General features: G+C 41.7%; 1 protein-coding gene across 4 annotated transcripts; it reads right to left on the minus strand.

Moving 5' to 3' along the window:
* Nucleotides 1-210: 210 nt before the first annotated feature.
* Nucleotides 211-15,312, minus strand: zmat4b (zinc finger, matrin-type 4b). Of its 4 annotated transcripts, none has more exons than XM_028973216.1 (8): nucleotides 15,169-15,312; nucleotides 13,368-13,469; nucleotides 11,877-11,963; nucleotides 7,562-7,718; nucleotides 4,802-5,026; nucleotides 2,438-2,534; nucleotides 1,742-1,867; nucleotides 211-551 (listed from the first exon to the last, which is right to left on the minus strand). In XM_028973216.1, the coding sequence occupies exons 1-7, from the start codon at nucleotides 15,253-15,255 to the stop codon at nucleotides 1,774-1,776; spliced, it is 849 nt and encodes a 282-aa protein (XP_028829049.1). In that variant the 5' UTR covers nucleotides 15,256-15,312; the 3' UTR covers nucleotides 211-551; nucleotides 1,742-1,773. The 4 variants fall into 4 exon arrangements, with proteins under 4 accessions (XP_028829049.1, XP_028829050.1, XP_028829051.1 ...); XM_028973217.1 differs by having other exon boundaries at nucleotides 15,232-15,281; XM_028973218.1 differs by lacking the exon at nucleotides 1,742-1,867.
* Between the last annotated feature and the right edge of the window lie 7,540 nt (nucleotides 15,313-22,852).

Consider the following 22,852-nt stretch of genomic DNA (forward strand, 5'->3'; position numbering starts at 1 on the left):
TAACCTGAAATGTCCTTAATATGAATAAGTCATTTTGTAATAACATCCCTGAGAACAAGTCCAGACAGTGGAAGAGTGACAGACGACAATGACAAGTGAGATCAGTAATGAATCATCCTAAAGATAAGTATTAGCATGATCTCTTTTCAGCATATCAAAAACCTGGAGACAGGAGACCTTCTGAGCACAGCAGCTGAGGAAAACCTGATATATTATTTACCAGCTTGTTTTATTAATAAGTCACACCTCATCTTTTTCTCATTTATTCCATTGTGCTGTCTGTCTGCAGTATTGTCAGATAACACAGTGATGGAAGGGAGAACAAGTTTCTGTTCAGGTAAAGGGTTGATGCCCGAGGTCCACTGAAACACTGAAATACTGCTGTGAAGACTTGACATCAATTGAGTTTTTAAAGGGTCTTTTAGAGAAGAATCACAGCAGGATGCCTTGGTGAGGAATGTGTGGGTGAAGCAGGGCCAGCTGTGTATGTGAGAACAGACCCTGCTGATAGGCAGAACTTGACGCCTTTTCTGTTTCACTTGGTCTTCAAGCTGAAACAAATAAAAAAAAAAATCAGTAAATGAAACAGGTTCCATTTCCCTTTAACCAGATGACTTGTTAAGCTGTTTTTTTGTCTTGAACTGTAGTTGTAGTACCTGAGGTACAGAATTATAAAAATATTCAGTTATGATGGTAAATAAAAAATAATAGGAATGAGCTGTAAAGCCACACTGTGTTAATAAATCACACGTTAATTGTGCTGAATTCGAAACACCCATATTTTCATCTGGTGTGCACCTGAAAAAAAGATGCATGGCGTACACTCTGCAGGCACGTTGCTCCTGTGTTTCAGTGCCTTGCCAGCTGTGTGTCTCCATTTGAAAAACTCTCCATCTTTATGTAGGCATTGTCTCGGACTAGGATTAACTTTGCGTCAAGGACATAAGTTAATTGTGTTTTTTATTTTGTTAAATAATTATAAAATAAGAATTTTGACCGCCCTGGTTTAGAGTATTTGCAAAAGATAACAGAAGTTGGTACCAGCAGTGGGCAGCATAGTATCCTAGTGTAATTTACCCATCTTTATTCTCTACTTTGGGTACCATTACCTTATAAAAATCAATTTAAATGTATAAGAAAAATATTTTGGGGATGAATCATATAATTTATGCAGTGTGTAGACAGTATATCCACAGTGCAAGTAGCTACACTAATACACAGATCACATGTAAAATAGGTCACTGTTACTAGGTATTGTACAGCTATTTCTATAGAGCAAATTGAGGACACTGGCTGAACCACATGCTGTTTGCAGTGATGGATGGCTGCTCTTGCTGCCTGAAATGACATGCTGATAATGGGCCCAGAAACCAGGTCCAGTCTGACCATAATGGATCACATGCAGCACTTTCTCCCCTCTGGGTTTAGAGCTAATTTCACCCCAAGAGCCAGCAGTCTCGCCTTTTAACTATTGTATGCATCCCTTCTAATATGTCTCTGTCTGTTTCGCCTATTGGGGGTTGAACACACAATCTCCATAGACTGAGGTGAAGCAAAGCCCAGCTAACCTCGTCTTGCAGCCAACTTTACTTTATGCTTTTATGTTATAAAAATGTTGACTGTATTCATCCTGTAGTTTTCTTGATTTATTATTATGTGAGTAAAAATTATATGAAACAATATGAATATGACAGAGATTGAAGCGTGCAGCTATCTGGAAGGTGTAATAATGATAATTTACCTCATCCCAGTCCAATCACAGTCACTGTTCGCTTAATTGATTTGGTTGCTCTGGTTCCCTCTATTGATTTGGTTATTGATGGTTAACCTTCCCTCAGGACAGTTGGCAGTCAGGGGGGAGGGCAATCTGAGGACACAAAAGCTTGTTTTTTTTTTCCAAGTGACTGCGTTTGGGACCTTACTTTTTCTCCCCTTAAACAGATCAGAGAGGTCAACACTTCTGAGCTACACAAATTTAGCTTCATGGCCCATAAACATGACCTGATCTGTGGCTGTGCTCGGGGATCTAGTGTGACACAACCTCAGTCAACCTCTGTGAGCCAAACACACAGGATCACAAGATATTTTACAAATACTGTAAATGCAGCAAGGTGGACAGCTCTGAGTTTGTGTGTGTGTATACAATAACATATCTGTGTAAGTGTGAATGCCCCCAGCATCCACACAGTTCCCGTTTTTTGGCTCAGAGTGTGAGGGTGTCATTGGTGGAGGAGTAGTTTTGCTCTGAGCCTGCAGAACACATGGCTTGGAATCAGTGAGGTGTGTAAAGGGCAAAGTGCCCCTTAGCCCACCCATGCAAAAGTCATCAAAAATGACAGTGTCAGATAAGGCTGCCACACGTGGAGTGACAGAACATGTCCCTTGCACATATAATAATTTCTCCTTTACACAAGTGCAGGATTTCAGAGGGACTCACTTGTTCTGGTGTTTGGAGCCCTGGAGATGCGCATGGTACTGCGCCACTGAGTTCAGCGTGACTCGGCAGAGGTCACATGTGTGGCTCCTTTTCAGGCCTGAGGAGAGCAAACAGATGTGGACAAGCTGTACAGGCTCTCATCACTGATCGATGTTTCTACTTAGTATAACAGTATAGTTATCAGAATTTGTTGGCTGAAATTGTCCTAAAATGCAATCATTTTGGTTTTTAAATGGGTCAAATGCTTTATAGGCTCTGATACATTATCATAAACACTGAGATGCGTGGGTGCCACTTGGCTTGCCAGCTGGAACAGTTTCGCAGTGTGTGCTGATCATGTGCGGCTATTTAAAAAGTGGTTAAAAGCTTTATGTGTTTACTACTTTCATCAAATAAAAACATTTAGTGTAAATTGACAGAGTTATTATGTATATTAGGGTACAATAGCCCTGCTGCTTTTCGGAAAGTTGCAGGGCTCGTATGCACATAACGGACTTCAGTTTCCAAATATATTTTAATCTGAAGCAAGAGGACAGATGTAAGTGAAGTGATTGTCATACACAGCACAGCACATGGTGACACAACAAAACGTGTCCTCTGCTTTTAACCCTTGGTGAGCAGTGGGAAGCCAAGAGAGACGCTCTGGGAGCAGTGTGTGGGGACAGTGCTTTGCTCAGTGGCACCTTGGGTGCTCGGGATTTGAACCGGCAACCTTCTGATTACGGGGCCGCTTCCTCAACCGCTTGGCCACCACTGCCTCTTGTGATGTTTAAGATTCACAACCAGGAGTTTTTACAATGTGTTGTATGTTAAAAGCTCTGTATGCTCAAAGGCCCGCTGACATGAAAAATGTCGCTTTCATTTTAACATTAATATGAGTTCCCCTAGTCTGGTCCTGCAGTGACTAGAAATGGCCATCGTTGTAAAGAATGCTTTTGGTCATTCTGCTTTGTGTTCAGAGAGCGGCAGCTCAGGTGTTCCGATCTGGAATTTGTCCCCTTCATCATCATAACAGTTTCTGCCCAGAGAATTTCCCACTTGTCCCCTAAAACATTAACTCCACTGACCACCATGGCTTGCAAACGTGTGAAGCATTACAGATGCTCGGTGATTGGATGTAAAAATTTATTTTATTACTTGACTCTGAAGAAATAATGGGTTAACTTTATTTTTTTTTCCGGAAAAAACACTAACTCGACTTCCTGTCTTCCTCATTTGCATTTAAAGCTGGTATCCTGGGGAAATCTCAATCTGTGTTTGGCTAAAATCGGCTGTAATTCTGCACCAGGGCTGAATTTTGGAAAGAGAATTCAGATATAGTATTATGGGACCACCAAGACCTATATACAGCAATACATTTTTCATGTCAGGGGACCTTTAAAGCAGGCAATTACGAAGGGAAAATAATTTTGCCAATTATTGGTGACTCCTTACACCCTTCAGTGAACCGACTTCGAAAATTAATGGGATGCCTTAAGGCTCATCAATATATTTTAACTTTGGATCCATGATTAGTCAATAAAAGACATTAGACTCATAAGTAAGTGCCTGTATTCCAGTCAACAAGAGCAACAAATCCCTGTCAGCAGTTACGGTAAAGCTAAAAGAAAAAAAAAGCATAACATTTTGCTATGAGCTCTAGGTAAAAATCCTGCCCAGGAAGTAAATTGCCTACAGCGCCGAAATCTGAATGGGGGGATATGTATCCTGAACCAAGAAGGATGGTGAATGTGCGCATGTTCTGGGACATTGACAAAGTAGGGCAATGCTGTCTTTTTTTAAGAACAGATCTGTATGAGCTGAATGCTAACTAAGGGAATGGGGAGGGGAGAGGGGCTCAGCACCAGCAGAGCCCATTCTAATGGACCAGAGAGGGAGTTCCGGCTGCTGCAGACTACGGTGCTCGGAGTCGTGAGGAAACTGCGGCAGTGAATCGTGAGGGTAACTCTCACTGCTCAAACTGGATCACAAACACCAGCAGTGTCTCTTAATGTATAACCTTTTGATAACTGCTTCGGGGTAAAGGCTTGCATGACCTGAATAATGAATAATACACGAAGCACCTTAATGAATTGGCTACTTTTGGACTGTGTGATTTTTGCCAGAATTTAATTTACTTAATGCTGCACCCTTCAGATAGGGAGTAAAGAAGTAGGGTTATTTTTCTCTGTTGTTCAACTGCAATAAAAAAAATCTTTATTTTGTCTTTATGTTGCATTGGCTACTTTTCAAAGCTACTTTTATGTCCCTGAATGTGCACGTTTTTTTATTAGTGTGTTTGAATGAATATTCTGTGACAGATTTTGTCACTCACTCACTCACACACACACAATCACACAATTCAGCCTCCAACTCTGTTCCCACCATTCAGCTCCCCGAACTCTATGGTCTTGCCCAGCTGCTCCAGGAGGGTGGCCCGGGCTGCGTTCTTCTTGTGCTTTTTGCCGCTGTAGTGCTGCTGGGCCATCCCGGGGTTGTTGAACCAGGCCTTACACAGCTGGCAGTAGCGGTGGGAAACTCTGCCCAGTCTGGACTGGACGGTCGGTGATAAGCCTGAAGTTGCACACTCTGTTTTGTCCAGCTTTTCCCCTGGGAGACAAAGCAATATATATATTATTTTAAATAGAATAGCACAGCTGTTTCAGACGTGGTCTTATTTCAGCTCTATTGATCAGGGGATGCTCAAGGAAACCACACTGACATGACCATGAATACAAATGAAGCAGAAGGATGAAGGAAGCCTGGTGACAACTTGCAAACCCCAGAGGGCTTCATTGTTCTGCTGAAGCAGAGTGCAGAGACAGGAGACATACCTAATTTTTGTATTTTCTGCTACATGAGGGTGCCCCTCAATCAATCATCCAATAGCATCCAATCTGCCAACAAAATTAGTACATCCCTTAGGGTGCAACACTAATAATTTGTATCATTGGAACAAAACTTGTCCACAGGTATTTTACAAAATAAGTGGGTTATAAATTAATTATTTTATTTTTGATGTGCGACTGCACCTCTGTGCAAAATCATATGAATCACATCATCTCATGATTTTCAGAAGAGTTGTCCTAATCAGAAGCCCAGTGTTCTCCTGAGAATTCATCATGATGCTGGAGAAGATGCTACTACTGGTCTGAGACCTCTGTTCCTCCCTTGCATTAGCCATGAGTGTTTGAGGAGGCTCAACCAAACACACCATCCACTCACACCTATGGCCAATTTAGAGTCACCAATTCACCAAGTGCACATGCTTTTGGAGGACATGAGGATACCAGAGAACACTGAGGACATCCACACCAACACGGGGAGCGCATGCATTAAACTGCAGATGCAGTACCTAACCTTTTTTAACTGAACAAAAGAATGTCATATTTCATTCCACCATAATTAAACACATCCATTTTCTTTTAAATATCCCACAGCTTAGACTTAATCATCTCAATAAAATAAGGTCTGTGCATTTAAGACCTTGAAGTACTAAGTCTACTCTTTTAGTCTACTTGGCAGATGTCCACTTCAATGCACCTCTTCTACAGTAAGCCATTAAGGGTCTCATTCCTTTGAGGGCTTTCAAGGAAACTGAACCATCACTTAGCAGAGCAAGTCATTTGAAAGTTAAACAGATCTGTCTAGATTAGAAACTCAATTCTGTTTGGCCCAGAAACAGCATGACTAGAATCTTGTAATCACTCATGTTACGGTTTCCACTGGAGTTCACTAATGAACGTCTTCATCACCAACACAATTCAGCCAAGGGTACCGCTCAACCAAACATCCAATAGCATCCAATCTGCCAACAAAATTATTATTATTATTATTTTGAAGACTGGTGATAGAACCACTTTATATGTACATATTTGTGTTTATAAGTACTCCACAGAGTGCTCCACTGAACGCCACAGAATATACCATCATTAGGCTGCTCCCTCACTCACACACCAACACAATAATCTGTGCAATAGCCATCTGCTGCTACAGTATATTTATTTATTACGAGTTAACTCTATCATTGTGTGCAATATTCTATGACTTCAAGACTTCTATGTGCAATAATGTACAATGCTCCAACCAGGTGTAATTCTACAGATTTTAGTTAGACATATTTAATTTTATGTTGTCCTTGTGTCTCTGTGTCCTTGTGTGTTGTAGGACTAATAAAGTGCTCTGGGACTAATAAAGTTTTCTGATTCTGAATTCTTTAATAACTATCAGGCACCAAGAGGACAGCCGCCCCCCTTTCCTCCAGCATGGTAATGGCAGCCACATCGATGAGACATGCTGTATCAGCATATTGACCGTAAATATGTCCTTTATTCCTCCCTTACATGATGTTTAATGCTTTTTTTCAGATGTTACCTCAAGGGACACCAGTCATGAACTGTGATGCATGTGAAGTGCGAGACTCAGCAGTGCCACTGCCATAGTCCACTGTCATGTGCTGCACCATTGGGACATGCAAAGGGTTCACAATTAATGTGACCTGAGAGAGCAGACGGGGGCTATTTCTCACGCTCAAATAAACCAAAAGAATAAGACACGCATGCCTTACGGTGCAGTGAAAGGTGTCATGCACTCATTAACCTGCACTGAAATAAAAATATCTTATATATTTTATGTATATTATACATAAATATATCATGAGTAAGTTATTTATACATAAGCCAATTAATATATGGATCATAGTCATTTATTTGGGAGTTAACTAAAAACTGGGCAAATTTGTGGGATTAGAAACCATTTTTCTTTAGTTTGAGAAAGCACATCAATAAATGAAATTAAAACTCACAAAAGGTTTTTTTTTTCATAATGTAAATAGCAAATAATTGTCAGCATCAGTTTCTTCATTTCTGTCTGTGATTTGCAGCCCACAGTGACAGAGACACAGGATGCAGAAACCAGATTTATATGACACAGCCTGCAGTCATGTGTTCTCAGATGGGGCGTCTCACGGAGAGCATCAGGTGTGCAGCCAGGCCACTTCTGTCACAGAATGCACTCAGGGCCTTTTCTGTTTCCTCTTTGCTGAGATACATATTCAACGTGAATGGCAGCTAAAATCCATTGATTCAGAATCATTTCGGTAATTTTGTGACTTTTACCTGTAGATACTTTTGTAGATACTTTTACCTTTAGATGTGATAGCAGGTGGCTCGCCCAGCAACAACCGCAACCTCTTGGCATGGATCTTGCCTTGGTAGTGGGACTGTGCCACCACAGCAGACGTGAAGGACATGTTACACAATGTGCAACACTTGTTCTTGTCGATGTCCCCCTCATCACTGCCCTGCAAAACCACAAGGGCAAACAGAGTGGGACATGATGGCTGGATTCTCTGCTGTTCACAGCACAGAAACAGCTACCAAGAATAAAGCACAGTTTATGATTTAAGATTAGTCATGTCAACGTATGTAGGTCATTGTGTGGAAAACTAATTTGCTTACTCCTAAAAAGAGAAGAGACAACCTATTTGCACACCACAGTGTGACACAATTATGCACTATTTTATTTTATCATGTGAATAAAAATAAATTCTTATATTATGTCAAATGTAGACACTGTGTAAAATGCTGTATTTCAATAAACATGAAGTTTGTAATGTACCATGTTGGCCTTAATATAGACATTTTCCCTCAATAATATCAGATGGCTGAGATTAACTTAGCAGTTTGTGAAAAATTGCAAACTGACCCTTTAAACATGAAACTTTGCATAACACTTTAGAAGCATTCAATAATGGAGGATTCACTAGTTCACCAATCAGAATGCCATTTGTGATGGCTGCTGACGATTGTAATGAGGTAAACAGAGCAGGTCAGAAGAGACCTTTTTTGTGCTCGGTGTTGAAAGATTGGTCAGTTTTGTATTTGTTTTTTGGTTTAAAAAAAAAAATGAGATGAGAAAAAGATGAGCATAGGTTAAACACTGTTCATTAAAACAGAATTAAGTATGGTGTTCTCATCAGGGAAGTTCCTAACTAGGCAAAAAGGAATGTTTTCCTTCAAGGTAAAGAAAACGACCATACAGTTCTATATTTTTATCTGTTCCTCTGTAAATCCTGAGGTTGTACGTGACCTTATACTAGTGAACATGTACTTTGAAAATAGGGCTCAAAGTATCCCGCGTGCTCCAAACCGCTGCAGGGCACTGGTCTGTGTCCAGTCACACAAGTGATATTATTACTGTCCTTTCATGCTGTTCTACATGATGTCCTTGTTTATGCTCCCAATGGGAAAAGTCATGGTGATTTCCATCTCCTCAACAATTTCCCTTGATGACCTCAGAAAGAAGTACATCCAAACATATTCACTCAGTTTTATAAATGTGCCACAAAATGTGCCACAAAATGAATTATGCAATGAACCATCGATCAAAAGATTTCACATGCCCACAAAAGCCAGGCTTTATTTTGTTACTTAATTCACTGATTAATTGTGTGCACCCACAATTTTGAGAAATAAAGCTGTGTTGTATGAAGGACAGAACATTTTAGTTGACAAAATGCCGTTTTGTCTATGGTCAGTGACAGAAAATCATTTAATCTACAAGACACTAAATACAGGTAGCAATGCACTCTGTGAACAAAACAACTTTCTGTCATGGATTGTGTAAACAAAGTGACATGTCATTTACAAAAAGCGTTTTTAAAAAAAAAAAAAATTTTATTGTTGGCAAATTGCATTTCATGGAAAAAATGGCATTCCGTCAGCTCGGTTGTTCATACAACACAGCCTGCATACAACACAAAATGGTGGGTGCTGATGTCAGTTTGGTGCACAAAATGAATTGCTTTCTATTTCTGTGAACAATAATAATATGATGACTTCTTTCTTTTAGGGACTAAATGTGTATGACCAAAATAAAACAAGTTAATTTCATCATTATATAACGAATTTTGTGGCACAGAAATAAGCATTTGACTCCAAAATTCCCAACACTCAGCAATGTCCGGCAGCCAAGTGTCTTATAGATAATGTAAGTACACACAAGATCAAGCTGTCATCAATCAAGAGCATATAATCGTGTATACACAGTACTCGAGTTAAGGGGGATGAGGGGAATGTCATACCCCTGAAAACAGCCAAAGTCCTCCCCCTTCTAAAACGAACATCCCTCCATGCCTTTAATTCGCGTTTCTGGCCACAGCATTTGAGCCGCCTGTAGGCCATATATCAAGAACAGCTTGCCCATACACCACATTTCCTCACGCATCTATATAAAAAGCTTGCACACACACTTCTGTTTTCCCACACATACGCACTACATCCTTCAAAATGTAATGCGTGATGTGCATGATCAATCCTGTGAATGCGTGCGTGGCAGGAGTAGTACATGTGTAAAGAAAAAGTGGTCTCTGTGTGAAGTAATATTATGACATGGTGGCCCGTGCACGAGGCTGAGTTCGGTCTGGGGTCCAGCTGGCACTGGTGTAGCAGCAAGGCCTCTTTGGGGCAGGCCTGTGGTCGTGGAGGGAGCACGACGACATGTGAGTGGAAAGGTGGGTGCTACAACACTGGACGTTGTTGGGAGGTGAAAAGCGAGGGCATGTGGTTTTGCCGGAGGCAGAATGGAAAAACCAGCGGGTTTTGGTACATGTGAGGGGACGAAGAAGGTTCTAGCGGTTGACTACTTGTCGCTCAGCCTACCCATTACTTGTTAATGGCTAAAGATGTGTTTTCTGGATTTGCTTTTGCTGTGCCTACAAGAGACCAGAAGGTCAAAACCATGGCCAGGGTGATCTGTGAAGAGGTGATATGGAGATACGCGTGTCCAGAGCAGCTGCTGTCAGATTATAGTCTCAGGTGCTGCAAGAATTGTGTGAGATCTATGGGTGCATGAAGATAAGGACGACCCCATAGCACCCCCAAGGGAATGGTGGGCTGGAACCAGAGAATCCTGTGGTTACTGAATAAGATGGCCCCTACAGAACATCACCGCTAGCATAAGTACCTGCCAGAGCTAGTTCAGGCCCATTATTGCACCCCTCATAACAGCACTGTCCTGTCCATCTTCTGGGTGTTGTTTGGAAGACAACCTCACCTGCTGGTAGACCAGCGATGGGGAGTGAGTGATCTGGAGGCTCAGGAGTCTGAGAGAGGACCCTGGTATTTCAAGCCGGAAGGCAAGGAAGACCCTGTCAAGACCATACATCGGCATTTACGAGTTGAACAGGGGATAAATGGGGTGAGGCTAGCGTAGATCCTCAGCAAGTTCCATCTGCACCACTGGTTTGGCTTGGTGTTTGAGGACCAGCCCCACAGGCCATGGAGGTAGATGACCCTCAGGTAGATCCCCTGGTGGTAGGAGTTGGGGAGGGTGCACCTGTTCTCCCTCCAGCGATAGGGAGTGAAGCGGTTTATAATCCAAAAGCTGATAGCTGAAGGGTTCGTGAATTGACCAGGGGAATTATTTATTCATTTAACAGGAGGATTCAAGTAAACCACAAGTTATAGCTCCTACCTAAGATCAGAAATAATCGAATGTTTATGAGATTTTCATCAATTTAGCAATTTTCTCAGTCAGCCCATCTGTCAAGGTAAATATAATCTTTTCTGCAATTTCGTCTTCACTATCGCAACTAGTCAACTCAGCTACACAAATGCAGGTGGCATGATGACGCTTTGAAAACAACACTGTGGAAAACCCCAGGGACAAGCAGGGTTCAAATTCTTTGCGGGTCAATACATTGTAGGTTCGAAATTGCTGCCTGACAAGTTGCAATGGACAAATCAATACAATGCACTTCTCCTGTGGAGTGTATGCAGATTTTTCTGTAGTAAGCATACACTTACGTATGTATGCGTACTACAGTAAAATCCACATACACTCCACAGGTAGGTGACACCAATGTAATAGCAATAGCTTCTATAAGAAGTGCTACAAGATGAGAGCAGGAGCCTCCATAGATTGGACTCGTTTTTCCAGCACATCCCACAGACTGAGACCTGGAGAATGTGGAGGGAAACCAAGCGCCTTGGTTTTTTGGGGTTACTCAACCCATTCATTTTGTTTTATTCTGCTACTATGGAAAACCATTTTCACAAAGGCTGCACTTGCTCAGCTACGATCTTCCCTTGTTACATTCACTGTTCAGACACTGACATGCCTATTTAAGTGGCTTCTGTCAGTACACAGGTCAGCTACTAACTACCACATGCCAGAAACACCCCTAAAGACATCTTGTTTTGGAGATGCTCAGACAACAGTTGTCTAGCATCACAATTTTGCCCTTGTCAAACTCACTCTCTTCCCATAGTGTCTGCATATACACCAACTTCAAAAACTGACTGATGACATGCTGCCTAAGTCCCAGTTGTGGATGAATGGTATATGATTGTAATGTTAAGGACTGTGAATGTAAAATGCACACTTTTTTTTTGCCACCATGGGTACAGTGCATATTTTATCTTCTTTTCTGAAAAATAGGGAAGTAAACCAAAGTTACCTCAGTCCTCAGCTTCTTGGCAGGACAGCCTCCATCCACAGGATGTAACATATAATACAGACGAACTTTATTCGCATGTTTTCGACTCTGAAAAGACAGTTCGGAGTTCTTAAGATGCTGTCCTATACATTATAACAAATACACTTAATTTTACACTACACTTCATTTACACTTAAAATAATTAAGTGTATCAACTACACTTAATTAGAATTAAGCAGAGAGGCAACAGGTACAATCACAGTTGCTATGTCATAGGGGGAAGGAGGATAAAAGGATCTATTGAACAAAACACAAAGTAAACAAAAACTTGGCACAATGGCTGAAAAAGGAAACAGAAAACACAAAAAGGGAACTTAAACTGACCCATAGGCGTGTGTCGACTGGCAGGAACAGAACCAACAACTTAAGGTAAGGACAATGTCCACATTAATGCAGCAGCCACGTCCTGTGGCTGCTCTCTGTATTTAATCGCCCCTGCTCAATTATCCACATGGGGGCGCAATCAGGACCTGTTAGTTAGGTGCATGAGCACCGGCTATGTGTGCTCAGTACCTCAGGAGTCCATGAAATGCAAATTCTCAATGAATTTATTATCTTCATATTTAGTGTTGCAGAAAGACATTAATTTAAATGAATTAAACTGGATTCTTTGCAAATCTCATGATGGCTTGTTAAGAAATTTTGATGCCAGCTGTCCTTCAATTGCCAAATCACTGTCATTTGGTGCTTCTTCCATTTTGGTGCAGCTGCTGCAGCCAAGAACAGTGGTGCACTCTTTCCCACTCTTCCTATACTTCCATCACCTGCATCTCTTAATCTGTTCCGACTGATTAATGTGAGCTGCTCATCATTACCAGTCACGCTCCTGTGTAGAGAGTGTTGAACAGCAGGGCTTTGACTGATCTCGCATTCCGTGATGCTGTGAGCAGATGCCGCGACTGACATTCCATGCTGCACTTTATTTGTCTATTTACCACACAAAGAACAGCTAATCTCAGCCCCCTACTATGAATGTGCACCCTCTAACATATTTTCTGTGGTCATACATGTACTTGTATTTCCGTTTTATTGGTGAATATGAACAATCCAAAAAAACATTTCCTGCTTCCTGGAACACCATGAAATCGGCTTAATCCACTCAAATGGAGTTAATGTTAAATCTGACTGAGACATATGACTCATGGCTTTTGGCCTTGTAACATTTATGTCATAGTCTGAATATACATGAAACACTAAACTGAGTGTATAACTGAGCCAGATAGGCTATGGTGTCGTTTTCACACATCATTATGTGTCAGAAAAGTGAAATCGATTTCCACCCTTTACTTTCAGAATGATAATTTAATTATAGCGTTAAAAATTTGAGACGGGATTAGGAAGCTGACACCAGCTCAGGTAGCCTGAAGGTGGCGAGTGTGTTTTTATTTTGATGACTCTCCATGTCACCCCAGAGTGGCCGTTCCGCTGTGTTTGAACTGCAGCTTGACTCACCTCGTAGTGAGCAACTCTCTGTGACTCAGATATGAGTTGGGCGCTGCACACTTTGCAGTAGCTGTCGGTGAAGAGCCCCTGGTCCACCTCTGTTGACTTCATCTATTTAATTAAGAAAAGAAAGCACAGCTAATAACATCACTGGTTGCAGCTTTGCCAGTTATTGGGGTTTCAAGATGCAGGGGATATGTATCCTATCGGAGTGAATCTATTCTACAAGTGATACGGCCATGTCCTGGTGTGAAAATATTTATGCTATACAGCATAGCTCTGATATGTCTTCATGAACATTGCTGGAAAATCGTCAGCTCAGATTAAAATTGGCCATACAATGAATCTGTAGTTGCATTGTCACGTTATGCATAATTACACCACTACATACACTAAATAAGGTGAGAGAAATGAACACTTTTTTATTATTCCACTCACTCACATTCCTACTCGGGGTCGCGGCTACTGGAGCACAACCTGGGACATTGGGTGCAATGGGACTGACCCAATGCAGTACATGTGTGCCTTATATGCATCTTAAATTGCCGGCATAATGCATTTCATTCTTTATACCCCCAGTATTGCAACACAGTGTAATGTCTGGGGATGCAGTGCATGCTCCAGATTTCACTTTGGCGGAATGGCGCTACAGTAAAACCACTCTGTGCTCGGGGCACATTTCTGACTCAAGGATATAGCAGACAGAAATTTGAATAATGATAAAAGGGAGTTGCATCTCCTCAAGTTCAAACCAAACAAGATTAATAGATTATGGAAATATATATATATATATATATATATATATATATATACACACACACACACACACACACACACACACACACACACACACACACACACACAACAGAGAAGGTCCTGAAAACAGAAAAAGCCTGTACCTTAATATTCAAACCATTTTCATATATAAATATGAAACACTGCGCCTCGAATTTCTATTCGAAATCAATTATTACTATTCATGTAAAGAATGATTAGTGAGAACATCAGCACTTCTCTGATGCTCAGTTGCACAGCACCTTAGATGTGTTATTTACACTGACAGTGCCCTCAGAGCTGCACAGGGTTAAGTGTCTCATTTCAATTTGCTAATAGGAGTAAAGATTGTAATCCACTGGGCAGCTGACAGCCACAAGCTCTTCATATTTCATGTCTTTGGGCAGAAAGAACCAATAAGGAGGACGAATGCTGATCTTTCCATAAATGTTTTGTCCAATAGAGACTGTTAGTGTGAAACAGATGCAGCAGGAACATCCGAGTGGGAAACCCATCCTCCAACTTTAGGAAAAAAGGTCTCCTATCTGGAGGTGCATCTGTGCTGAGGTTCAGCTGTCAAACTTAATCAAATCAATGGGAGACCAGCAAGGTCTGAAGAAGTTCTCCTTTCACATGAGGAGCAGTGCTTACTCGCCTCAGGCTGAGGTCCTACACAACCGTTCACATCTCGTGAGTTCAGGTCAAGCTGTCAGAGAAGCAATTTCATTATCTACCAGGAAAAGGAGAAGTCTATGGAGAAAGATCTTAATTAGTCAGATGGAACGAGTGACGGGAAGCCCTTTGTGGATAATCTCAGGCACTGGAATGTTACCAGACCTTCAGCACTCTGGGTGTGAAACACCACAACTACATTTTAAAAGACTGGCAGCATACACTGATGACATCATTTTACGCAAAATCTGTGCTCTGAAGTGAAAGACTTCTTAACCTGAACATCTTACGCAATCACTTGTCCTTTCTCTCCTTCTCTCTTGAATACACAGTCAGCATCTCCAGCATGTGAAGCGGCCCGTACCTGCACCTCCACACTGTACCCCTGGTACAGATGGGCCGGAAAGGCAGCGAGATGGTGCCGCACCTGAACGGAAAGCGTACAGTCCATTTCGGCGAGCGTCGGCGGCGACGGCGGCTCCGGCCACGGCACGCGCTCCGGCGCGGCGCGGCGCGTACAGATGCGCCACGCCCCGCCCCCCGCGCCCGCTGATTGGCTGCTCGCCTCCGCGCGCCGCCACACCTCGAGTGGCTGGCGGGAGTGAGTGAGTGAGTGAGTGACGGGGACATGTCACTATGTGTCACTGCTTCAAATTTATTCAGGTTCATTTGTGGTGAAGAAACCGTCAAATGTGCGTTTTTATTTCAAACTATTTTTACATTAAAGAATAAAAGTTCAAGTTGAGTTTTATAGTCATTTCAGCTATATAAGGGGACAAAGGCAGTGCAAGGGTTCGGTTAAATCAAACGAAAACACGACAAAGAAGACAGACAGCGCAAAAAATTTCAAATGAATAACGAAGGTGCCAAGTGTAAAAAAAATGTGCAAATGCTGCTATAGTAGAAATATAACGTGTACCGTACATAAGAGGCAGAGTGTGTATCAGTTCAGGGGTGTTGATGGTCTGTGTGGAAAGAAGATATTGTGACACGTGAGACTGTGTGGCCCAAAAGGCTATGCGGAGCAGACAACGTTTGCTGTAACAAGAGCATTTCACACGCCTTTGTCTTAATCACATGAAGTTGATGGTTGATGGAGATGGTTTTCTAGCAGTCCTGGAAGAGGTCATGGGGCAGTCCGGCAGTGGTGGCCTAGCGGTTAATGAAGCGGCCCCGTAATCAGAAGGTTGCCGGTTCGAATCCGCCAAGGTGCCACTGAGCAAAGCACCGTCCCCACACACTGCTCCCTGGGCGCCTGTCATGGCTGCCCACTGCTCACCAAGGGTGATGGTTAAAAGCAGAGGACACATTTTGTTGTGTCTCCATGTGCTGTGCTGCAGTGTTTCGCAAAGACAATCACTTCACTTCCACTTTCATTCATCTCATGATGATGGCAAGGCAGTCATGAAGGTAAAGTCAGCAACTCTGAAGAATCTGATTTATGTTACATATTTAAATTTGGTATTATCCTAGTGGGTGACACACTCATCTACAAAGTCACCAGTTCAGACCCCACTTACTACCATTGTGTCCCTGACCAAGACACTCAACCCAGAGGGTCTGTTCCTGTTAGCTGACTGACTGTTAGTTGCCATAAAAATAGAATTTACTCTTTTGAATAGCTTTTGAGATGAAAAGAGATCCTGAAAACCAACCTAATTAAGATCAGAACCACTCTGTTGGTGTAGTTATGTTATTTTTACTATAATTGTTTTATGATGATTAATCGAAATTAATCTAAAGTCTTTCTCTGTAGATCATCAAACTATGTGAAAAGTAGTGTCTGTAACCTGTCACAGTTTTTGAAACATGCTGCATTTATCTTTCATGGGTCCACATGAACAAATTCTATTTATAATATCTGCTTTATTCACACTGAGACCATTGGGAGTCCGGCTACGAGGTGCAAACTGCTAGCAAATGGCTTGATCATCATTCTCAGAACACAGCACCCCGCCTGACACTCACTGTATGTCAGAGTGCACCAATTAGGCTATTAAGAATAAACATGCAGATTCTCAACAGCCAAGGCGTCCATTATTCATCGGTGGATTAGGCCATATTAAAGTGCCGTGTAGCATGGCCAAGTGACCTAAAGTTTCACTCTGCTAATCTCTGGGAGTGCAGCGATTTGCATGTGCAGAGTGTGGTGACCGGGAGTAGAATTATTCATGGGCCCCTCTCTCTGAATATGGATTAGGTAGAAAGAAAGATTTGTGTTTTAAGTTGCAAAAGAACATATTCAACTAAGCGAGAAGACAAATGATGTTTGAATGCTCATATATATTCCACAGCTAATGCTATTATAAATATTCCACTGTTAATACCATTATAAATATTCCACTGTTAATGTAAGTTTACATTTACATTTTACAGCATTTATCAGAAGCCCTTATCCAGAGCGACTTACAATCAGTAGTTGCAGGGACACAGTGACCCGGTACCCTAACTAGGACAGCCTAACTAGGGTGAATTTAACTTTGTCTGTGTCTGTGTCTAACAAGGGGACTCTGTGATAAACTGGACTTTATAATTGACACTGTGTCAAAGTGAAGTGAAATGAGTGTCTAGAACTTTAACAAAAAGCCAGAGAAAACAGATAGGTTTTGAGATTGGATTTAAACACTGAGACTGTGTCTGAGTCCTGGACACTGACAGGCAAGCTGTTCCACAACTGCGGAGCTCTATAGGAGAAGGATCTGCTCGTCGGCTGTGACCTTCTGTACTTTTGGTACCAGTAGTGACCCTGCACCTATTGATCGAAGGGGGCATGGCGGGTTGTAAAAGTTCACTCAGGTATTGCGAGGCGAGACCATTTAGAGCTTTATAGATCAAAAGTAGGATTCTGTAGTCAATCCTAAATTTGATGGTAGTAAGTGGGATTTGAACCTGGGTCTTCTGGTTCATAGGCGAGTGTGTTACGAGTGTGTTACCCACAAGGCTACTACCACCCTACTACCAGTTAATTAACCACTGCTCAAAAACGTGATGCACTATGTAACGTGATTTCAACAATACCATATGCATGTGTGTGTGTGTGTGTGTGTGTGTGTGTGTGCATATATGAATGTACTGGGAGTATTTAAACTTGTTGTTCTTATTGAATTTCCTCAGTGTAATGTTGCTCCATATTGTGATGCCTTGATGCCTGTGGGTCACCAGCTGGCATCAGTTCACATGTGTGCTGGGTCCTAATCACCCACAGGTAATGCCTGTTAGTAAAGGGTGATTAGGACCCTAAAAATGTAAGCAATCTGTCACACCTAATATTTTAGCATTGACATAATGTAAATAAACAGGTTACAGCATGCTTGATTGGTTTATTTACAGTACACCAGCGCTAAAATATTAAGTGTGACAGATTACATCAAGTTTAGTGTTCACTTTTTCAGTGCACTGTTTCACACCCCACTCGTCATTACAGTATTATCATTATTACTCAGTAATAATATTACTGAGGACCATAGTTCTTATAGAATCAAATTAGGTATAATCATTGAAACCTTCTTTTACCACTACACTGAAAAAAGAAAACAATGGCTAAACTTTAAAATGGTTAAAATTTAATCTAAAAAGTAATCTCTCACACCTAATATTTGTTTATTAATATTTGTTTATAGTTTATTCATAAACAAACCTGCTGTCAGTAGATTATAGTAAAGTAAAGGTGTTTGATGCAGTGTGCCCATCTGTACCAGGGGTAGAGTGTGGAGGTGCAGGTACGGGCCGCTTTACATGCTGGAGAATGTGCAAAGCAATGTAATAATGTGTCTGAACACCCAGGCACAGGGGTCTGAATGTGTAAAAGTGAAATACACCAGCATCACGTCAAGTTGACACTTTGCGTCTTCAGAAATGTATTGCTGTCTATACACTGGAGGACTTGGTGTCCTCCTAGATACAGCTTGCAAGCATTCTTTTCATCTTGTATTCATTAAAAAAATCTTGATTCAACATTCAGACATTTTAATTTGCACGATAAAGAGCATTTGGAACAACATGCTGCTTAATTTATTGTCCTTTGCACATTTATTGCATGTATCCATATGGGTAGTTTGCACTTGTAATATGAGAGATAAAACCATTGTGTGAGATTATTCCTGTCCCATAAACCTGAACTTCTCTTTTATACGCTTGCGCCCTCTACAGAATATTTGGGCCAAGTGCAGCAAAACAATTTCTAAAGCCTATGTTGTTGTGCACAAATAAAAATCTGCCGCTCAGCATTCAGAGCCTGTAGCTATAATAAAGTGTCTAAACATGCTTCAGCAGATGAATAAGATATTTGTTGGAGTGGACAGCTCTGCTGTTCAGTCCCGCAGAGTATCACAAATCATGTGTCGTGACCTGTGCTGGATGAGTCGGCCTTCCCGTATGTGGACAGGAGCATTCTCAATAAAAAGATCCAAACATTCCAACCCTACAGCTCAGTTAAAACCATATTTTATCATGAGCAGAGAGTGAGAGAGAGCACTACTCCATGTCGACACCTTTTTAGACGTGAACTCACTGAGGGAGGTATTAATGCTTGGATCAGCAGGATAGTCTTATCTGCAAATCATGTCCTTAAGCCTGAGTTCACATCTGAGCAAGCTGAGATGCTGACTTATGGTCTCCTTGGCCCATGCCAATCCTTCTCTGGCCTCACAGCAGGAGTCACTGAAACATCTCATGAGTAACGATGCCAAATGAATCCAGACCAGTGTGTGTCGGCTACTGGAGTGCTGGCCAAAAACATGATCTAAGACCCCCACCTCCGTCCCACTGGCCCAATCTTGTTCTGATAAATTATAAATTGGGGAAGTTGCCTGCTGGGTAGCCCCTTAAATACGAGCCTCTTGCCCCTCTTTTGTGGTTTCATTGCAGGGGAACAGAGTGACGGCAGTGTCTGCTGGCATCTGGTAGCACTAAATTAAATGCAGTAAATGAACAAAGTTTCATTATATTCCAGATCTGCTCATAACAGTTTTGTGGTATGAGTAACCCATTTGTCACCATATCCAAAACATGTCAGCTGGGTGTAAATGTCTCTTTTAATTCTTTCGTGAGGATGATGAGGACAGGAGTAACAATATGTCCGCTTTCAGGCATTCTTGGTTTCTAATGGAGCCTTCTAGCATTCAGTCCATGTCTCTTCCCAGACATGTTGTGAACCAAGAGCAGCTTACTCATAATCACATCCTGACTTTATTCTGTTATCTCCATGTTTTTCCAGTCTTGATTTATCATCAGTCAAACACACACTTAGATTCCCAGTCAGCAACTTCCTCCGTCTGCGCTTCTGCTCATGTCATTTCTTCATTTTTTTAATTAATCATGGCCTCAGCCCCCAGTGCTGCTCTTGCATCTGCTGCCGGTTCATCGTACGGGGGAACGCTTATAACTCGCATGGTCTCAGGCACGTCCTAGGGGACCATTACAATATTTATGGCAGCTTAAGGAGTCTCTGAGCACTTGGGGCTGAGAACTCGTAGATGCTCTCGCTCATCTGAGGCAACCAAAGTATGCAGAGATAAAGCCAACAGCTGGGCCAAATGATCGTCTTGCGGTGCTTGGCAATCAGTGTCAGCCACACATTAACACAGCAACTGGAATATACTTATGGGCAGAGCAGCCTCTGGAGAATATTCTGGAGCTGGTGCCAGAATCATAATGAAAAAGCAATAAAATCTTTAATAAGTGCAATAAATCTCACACCACAGCAAATCATGTAATCAATGCTGGTTTTGAGAAAAAAGATATTCAGCATGTTGGAGCATTGTAATCATTCAGAATTTTGAAGTCACAATGCAGAGATGGGAAACAAACTAAGTAGAAACATAATGAAGTGCATTAGGATGCAGGTTGACATGTCCACAATCTTTTGGATTACTTACTTCGTTTGACTTGGAAGCTCTGAAGAATCCAGTAGGGGACAGTACTGTCACCATTCTTGCTTTAAGTTGTCGGTTGGGTGTGTCAAGGACAGGAATAAGGCAGGAATGAAGCTTTACTAGCACAATAAGATGGAAGTCCAATGGTGAGGTTGTACACATGAAAATTAGGAAGATAAGTTCTAACAATGTATGCATCAAGGTGGGGGAAACCTATTGTGTGAGGCTAATCTTCGTTATAGCTAGGAACTATAAGTATCATTGGATAAAAAATGCTATGTAGAGGCATTCAATTGACAAAGTTTTGAATTATGCCTTCAGCTGATTCATCCAGCTACTGTCACAAGAAATGGTACGGCAAATCTTTCCTGCCCCAAGCTATCAGCATGTTTTTCAACTCTTCTCTTTGTAATAGATCCCCCAGCTACACTACGGCTATAAACTGTCTGCCTTCTTGACCATAAATTACAGCTATTGGGACGGCTTGCTATTGCTGAATTATGAGTGGTCTGTAATCAGAATTTTTTACAGTCTGGTCCCTTATAGCTAAAACTGTGTATTGTACACACTGACAGCACTATTTCCAAACGGGAACTGAACACAGTATTGTGCAATAAAGTGTGGTGCTTGTTCACTAGTTTGATTTTGGATTTTAAGATATAATGTAGCGTTGTCACAACACATAGGAGCAGGATTAAAAACCTGTGGGTGTTGAAAAGTAAAGAGGAAGACCCAAGCGCATACAGTTTCAACAATGCTAAATCGTACTGTAAACTGGACGAACAAACACAAAAGGTTCTACTTTGCAAAAGGGGACAGGATGTCACCATGGCAGGACATGGCGAGGAACGAGGATGCATACGCAGGACATCATGAAACAGGGGTTTAATACATGGTGAAATGGACAGGGAAGATATAATATTTCCATTAAAAGAATTTATCAGACGCCCTAATCCAGAGCAATTTACAATCAGTAGTTACAGGGACAGTCCCCCTGGAGCAACTTAGGGTTAAGTGTCTTGCTCATGGACACAATGGTAATAAGTGGGATTTGAACCTGGGTCTTCTGGTTCATAGGTGAGTGTGTTACCCACTAGTCTATACCACCCTATGTGTATACTTTTATGTATACTTTTCGTCACCAATGACCCGACAGAGAACAGACACAAACAGGGCAGGTTTATACAGTCATAAACTGATGTAAACAATCAGGAAACATAATCACACAGGACCAAGATGAAACTCGGAGTTGCCCCTTTCGGACCAGATCATGACACAGGAAAGCCATGGGAAACTCACACTCCACTCTCCACCTGAATCATAAGAAAACCAAAACAGTACAACAGTACAAAAACAAGAGCCTGGGTCACACCGACACAGTCCACTGGTGCTGGAACTCCTTTAGGTGCCTTGCACAGGTGCAGGGAATCCCGGGGGCTCAGCCTAGTGTCACGTGTGTAATGTTGTGTCATACTTTGCCGTGACACTTGTGCAATTATGTACCTTTTTTAAAAATATGTATTAATGCCCACTGCAGTGCACTCAACCTTCATTATACATCACGTGTGCCACATTGGGCCTTACTATGTCCTGTTATCATCATTTTTATGTTATACTAATGAAGGAATCAACAACAGTTCTCATGGTCGCATATTCTCCAATGTATATTACTATACTGGAGGAAGAACACCATTCTCCCAAAAATAACTGTTGAAAGTATGTAGAGATTGGGTGACTTAAGGTCAAATCATGCAGACAGAAACACTTTATGAAAAAGTGATCACTTTGTATAGCCCTTCCACTGAAGGGGACAATGACCCCAAATCAAGCAGGAAAAGGTTCCCCATCAATGAGTTTCACAGCTCATTTAAGATGTTCTTGTTATCTGGGTGTTTCTGGGAGACTTGTAAATCTCAATCCTGTGGCTTAATGGGTGAGTGGCAGACCAGATGAACATGCCGCTGTGCTCCACCTACCAGCATGCACTGAGCATGACTTCATTCTCTCCCCATGCAGTGAAAATAATCACTCTTGTTATGTTGACACCACCACTGTTGATATCTCTTTCCCTACTTTTATGAGAAAGAACACGGATACAAGACTGGGCCCAAATAAAATGGCAGACTGTTAATAAAAGACACATCAATGCACCATTCATTTGCAGAATACAAAGAA

The sequence above is a fragment of the Denticeps clupeoides genome, chromosome 3, assembly GCF_900700375.1.
Source record: "Denticeps clupeoides chromosome 3, fDenClu1.1, whole genome shotgun sequence".
In the NCBI taxonomy this organism is placed as follows: domain Eukaryota; kingdom Metazoa; phylum Chordata; class Actinopteri; order Clupeiformes; family Denticipitidae; genus Denticeps; species Denticeps clupeoides.

What these genes read in the sequence shown, in the direction of transcription:
- zmat4b (XM_028973216.1), bottom strand. Translation starts at nt 15,255, where the DNA reads ATGGACTGTACGCTTTCCGTTCAGGTGCGGCACCATCTCGCTGCCTTT. An exon ending in AGAGAGTTGCTCACTACGAG is followed by an intron (nt 11,964 to 13,367) that starts GTGAGTCAAGCT and finishes CTGTCTTTTCAG; the next exon opens with AGTCGAAAACATGCGAATAA. An exon ending in ACCTGCTATCACATCTAAAG is followed by an intron (nt 5,027 to 7,561) that starts GTAAAAGTATCT and finishes TTTGTCTCCCAG; the next exon opens with GGGAAAAGCTGGACAAAACA.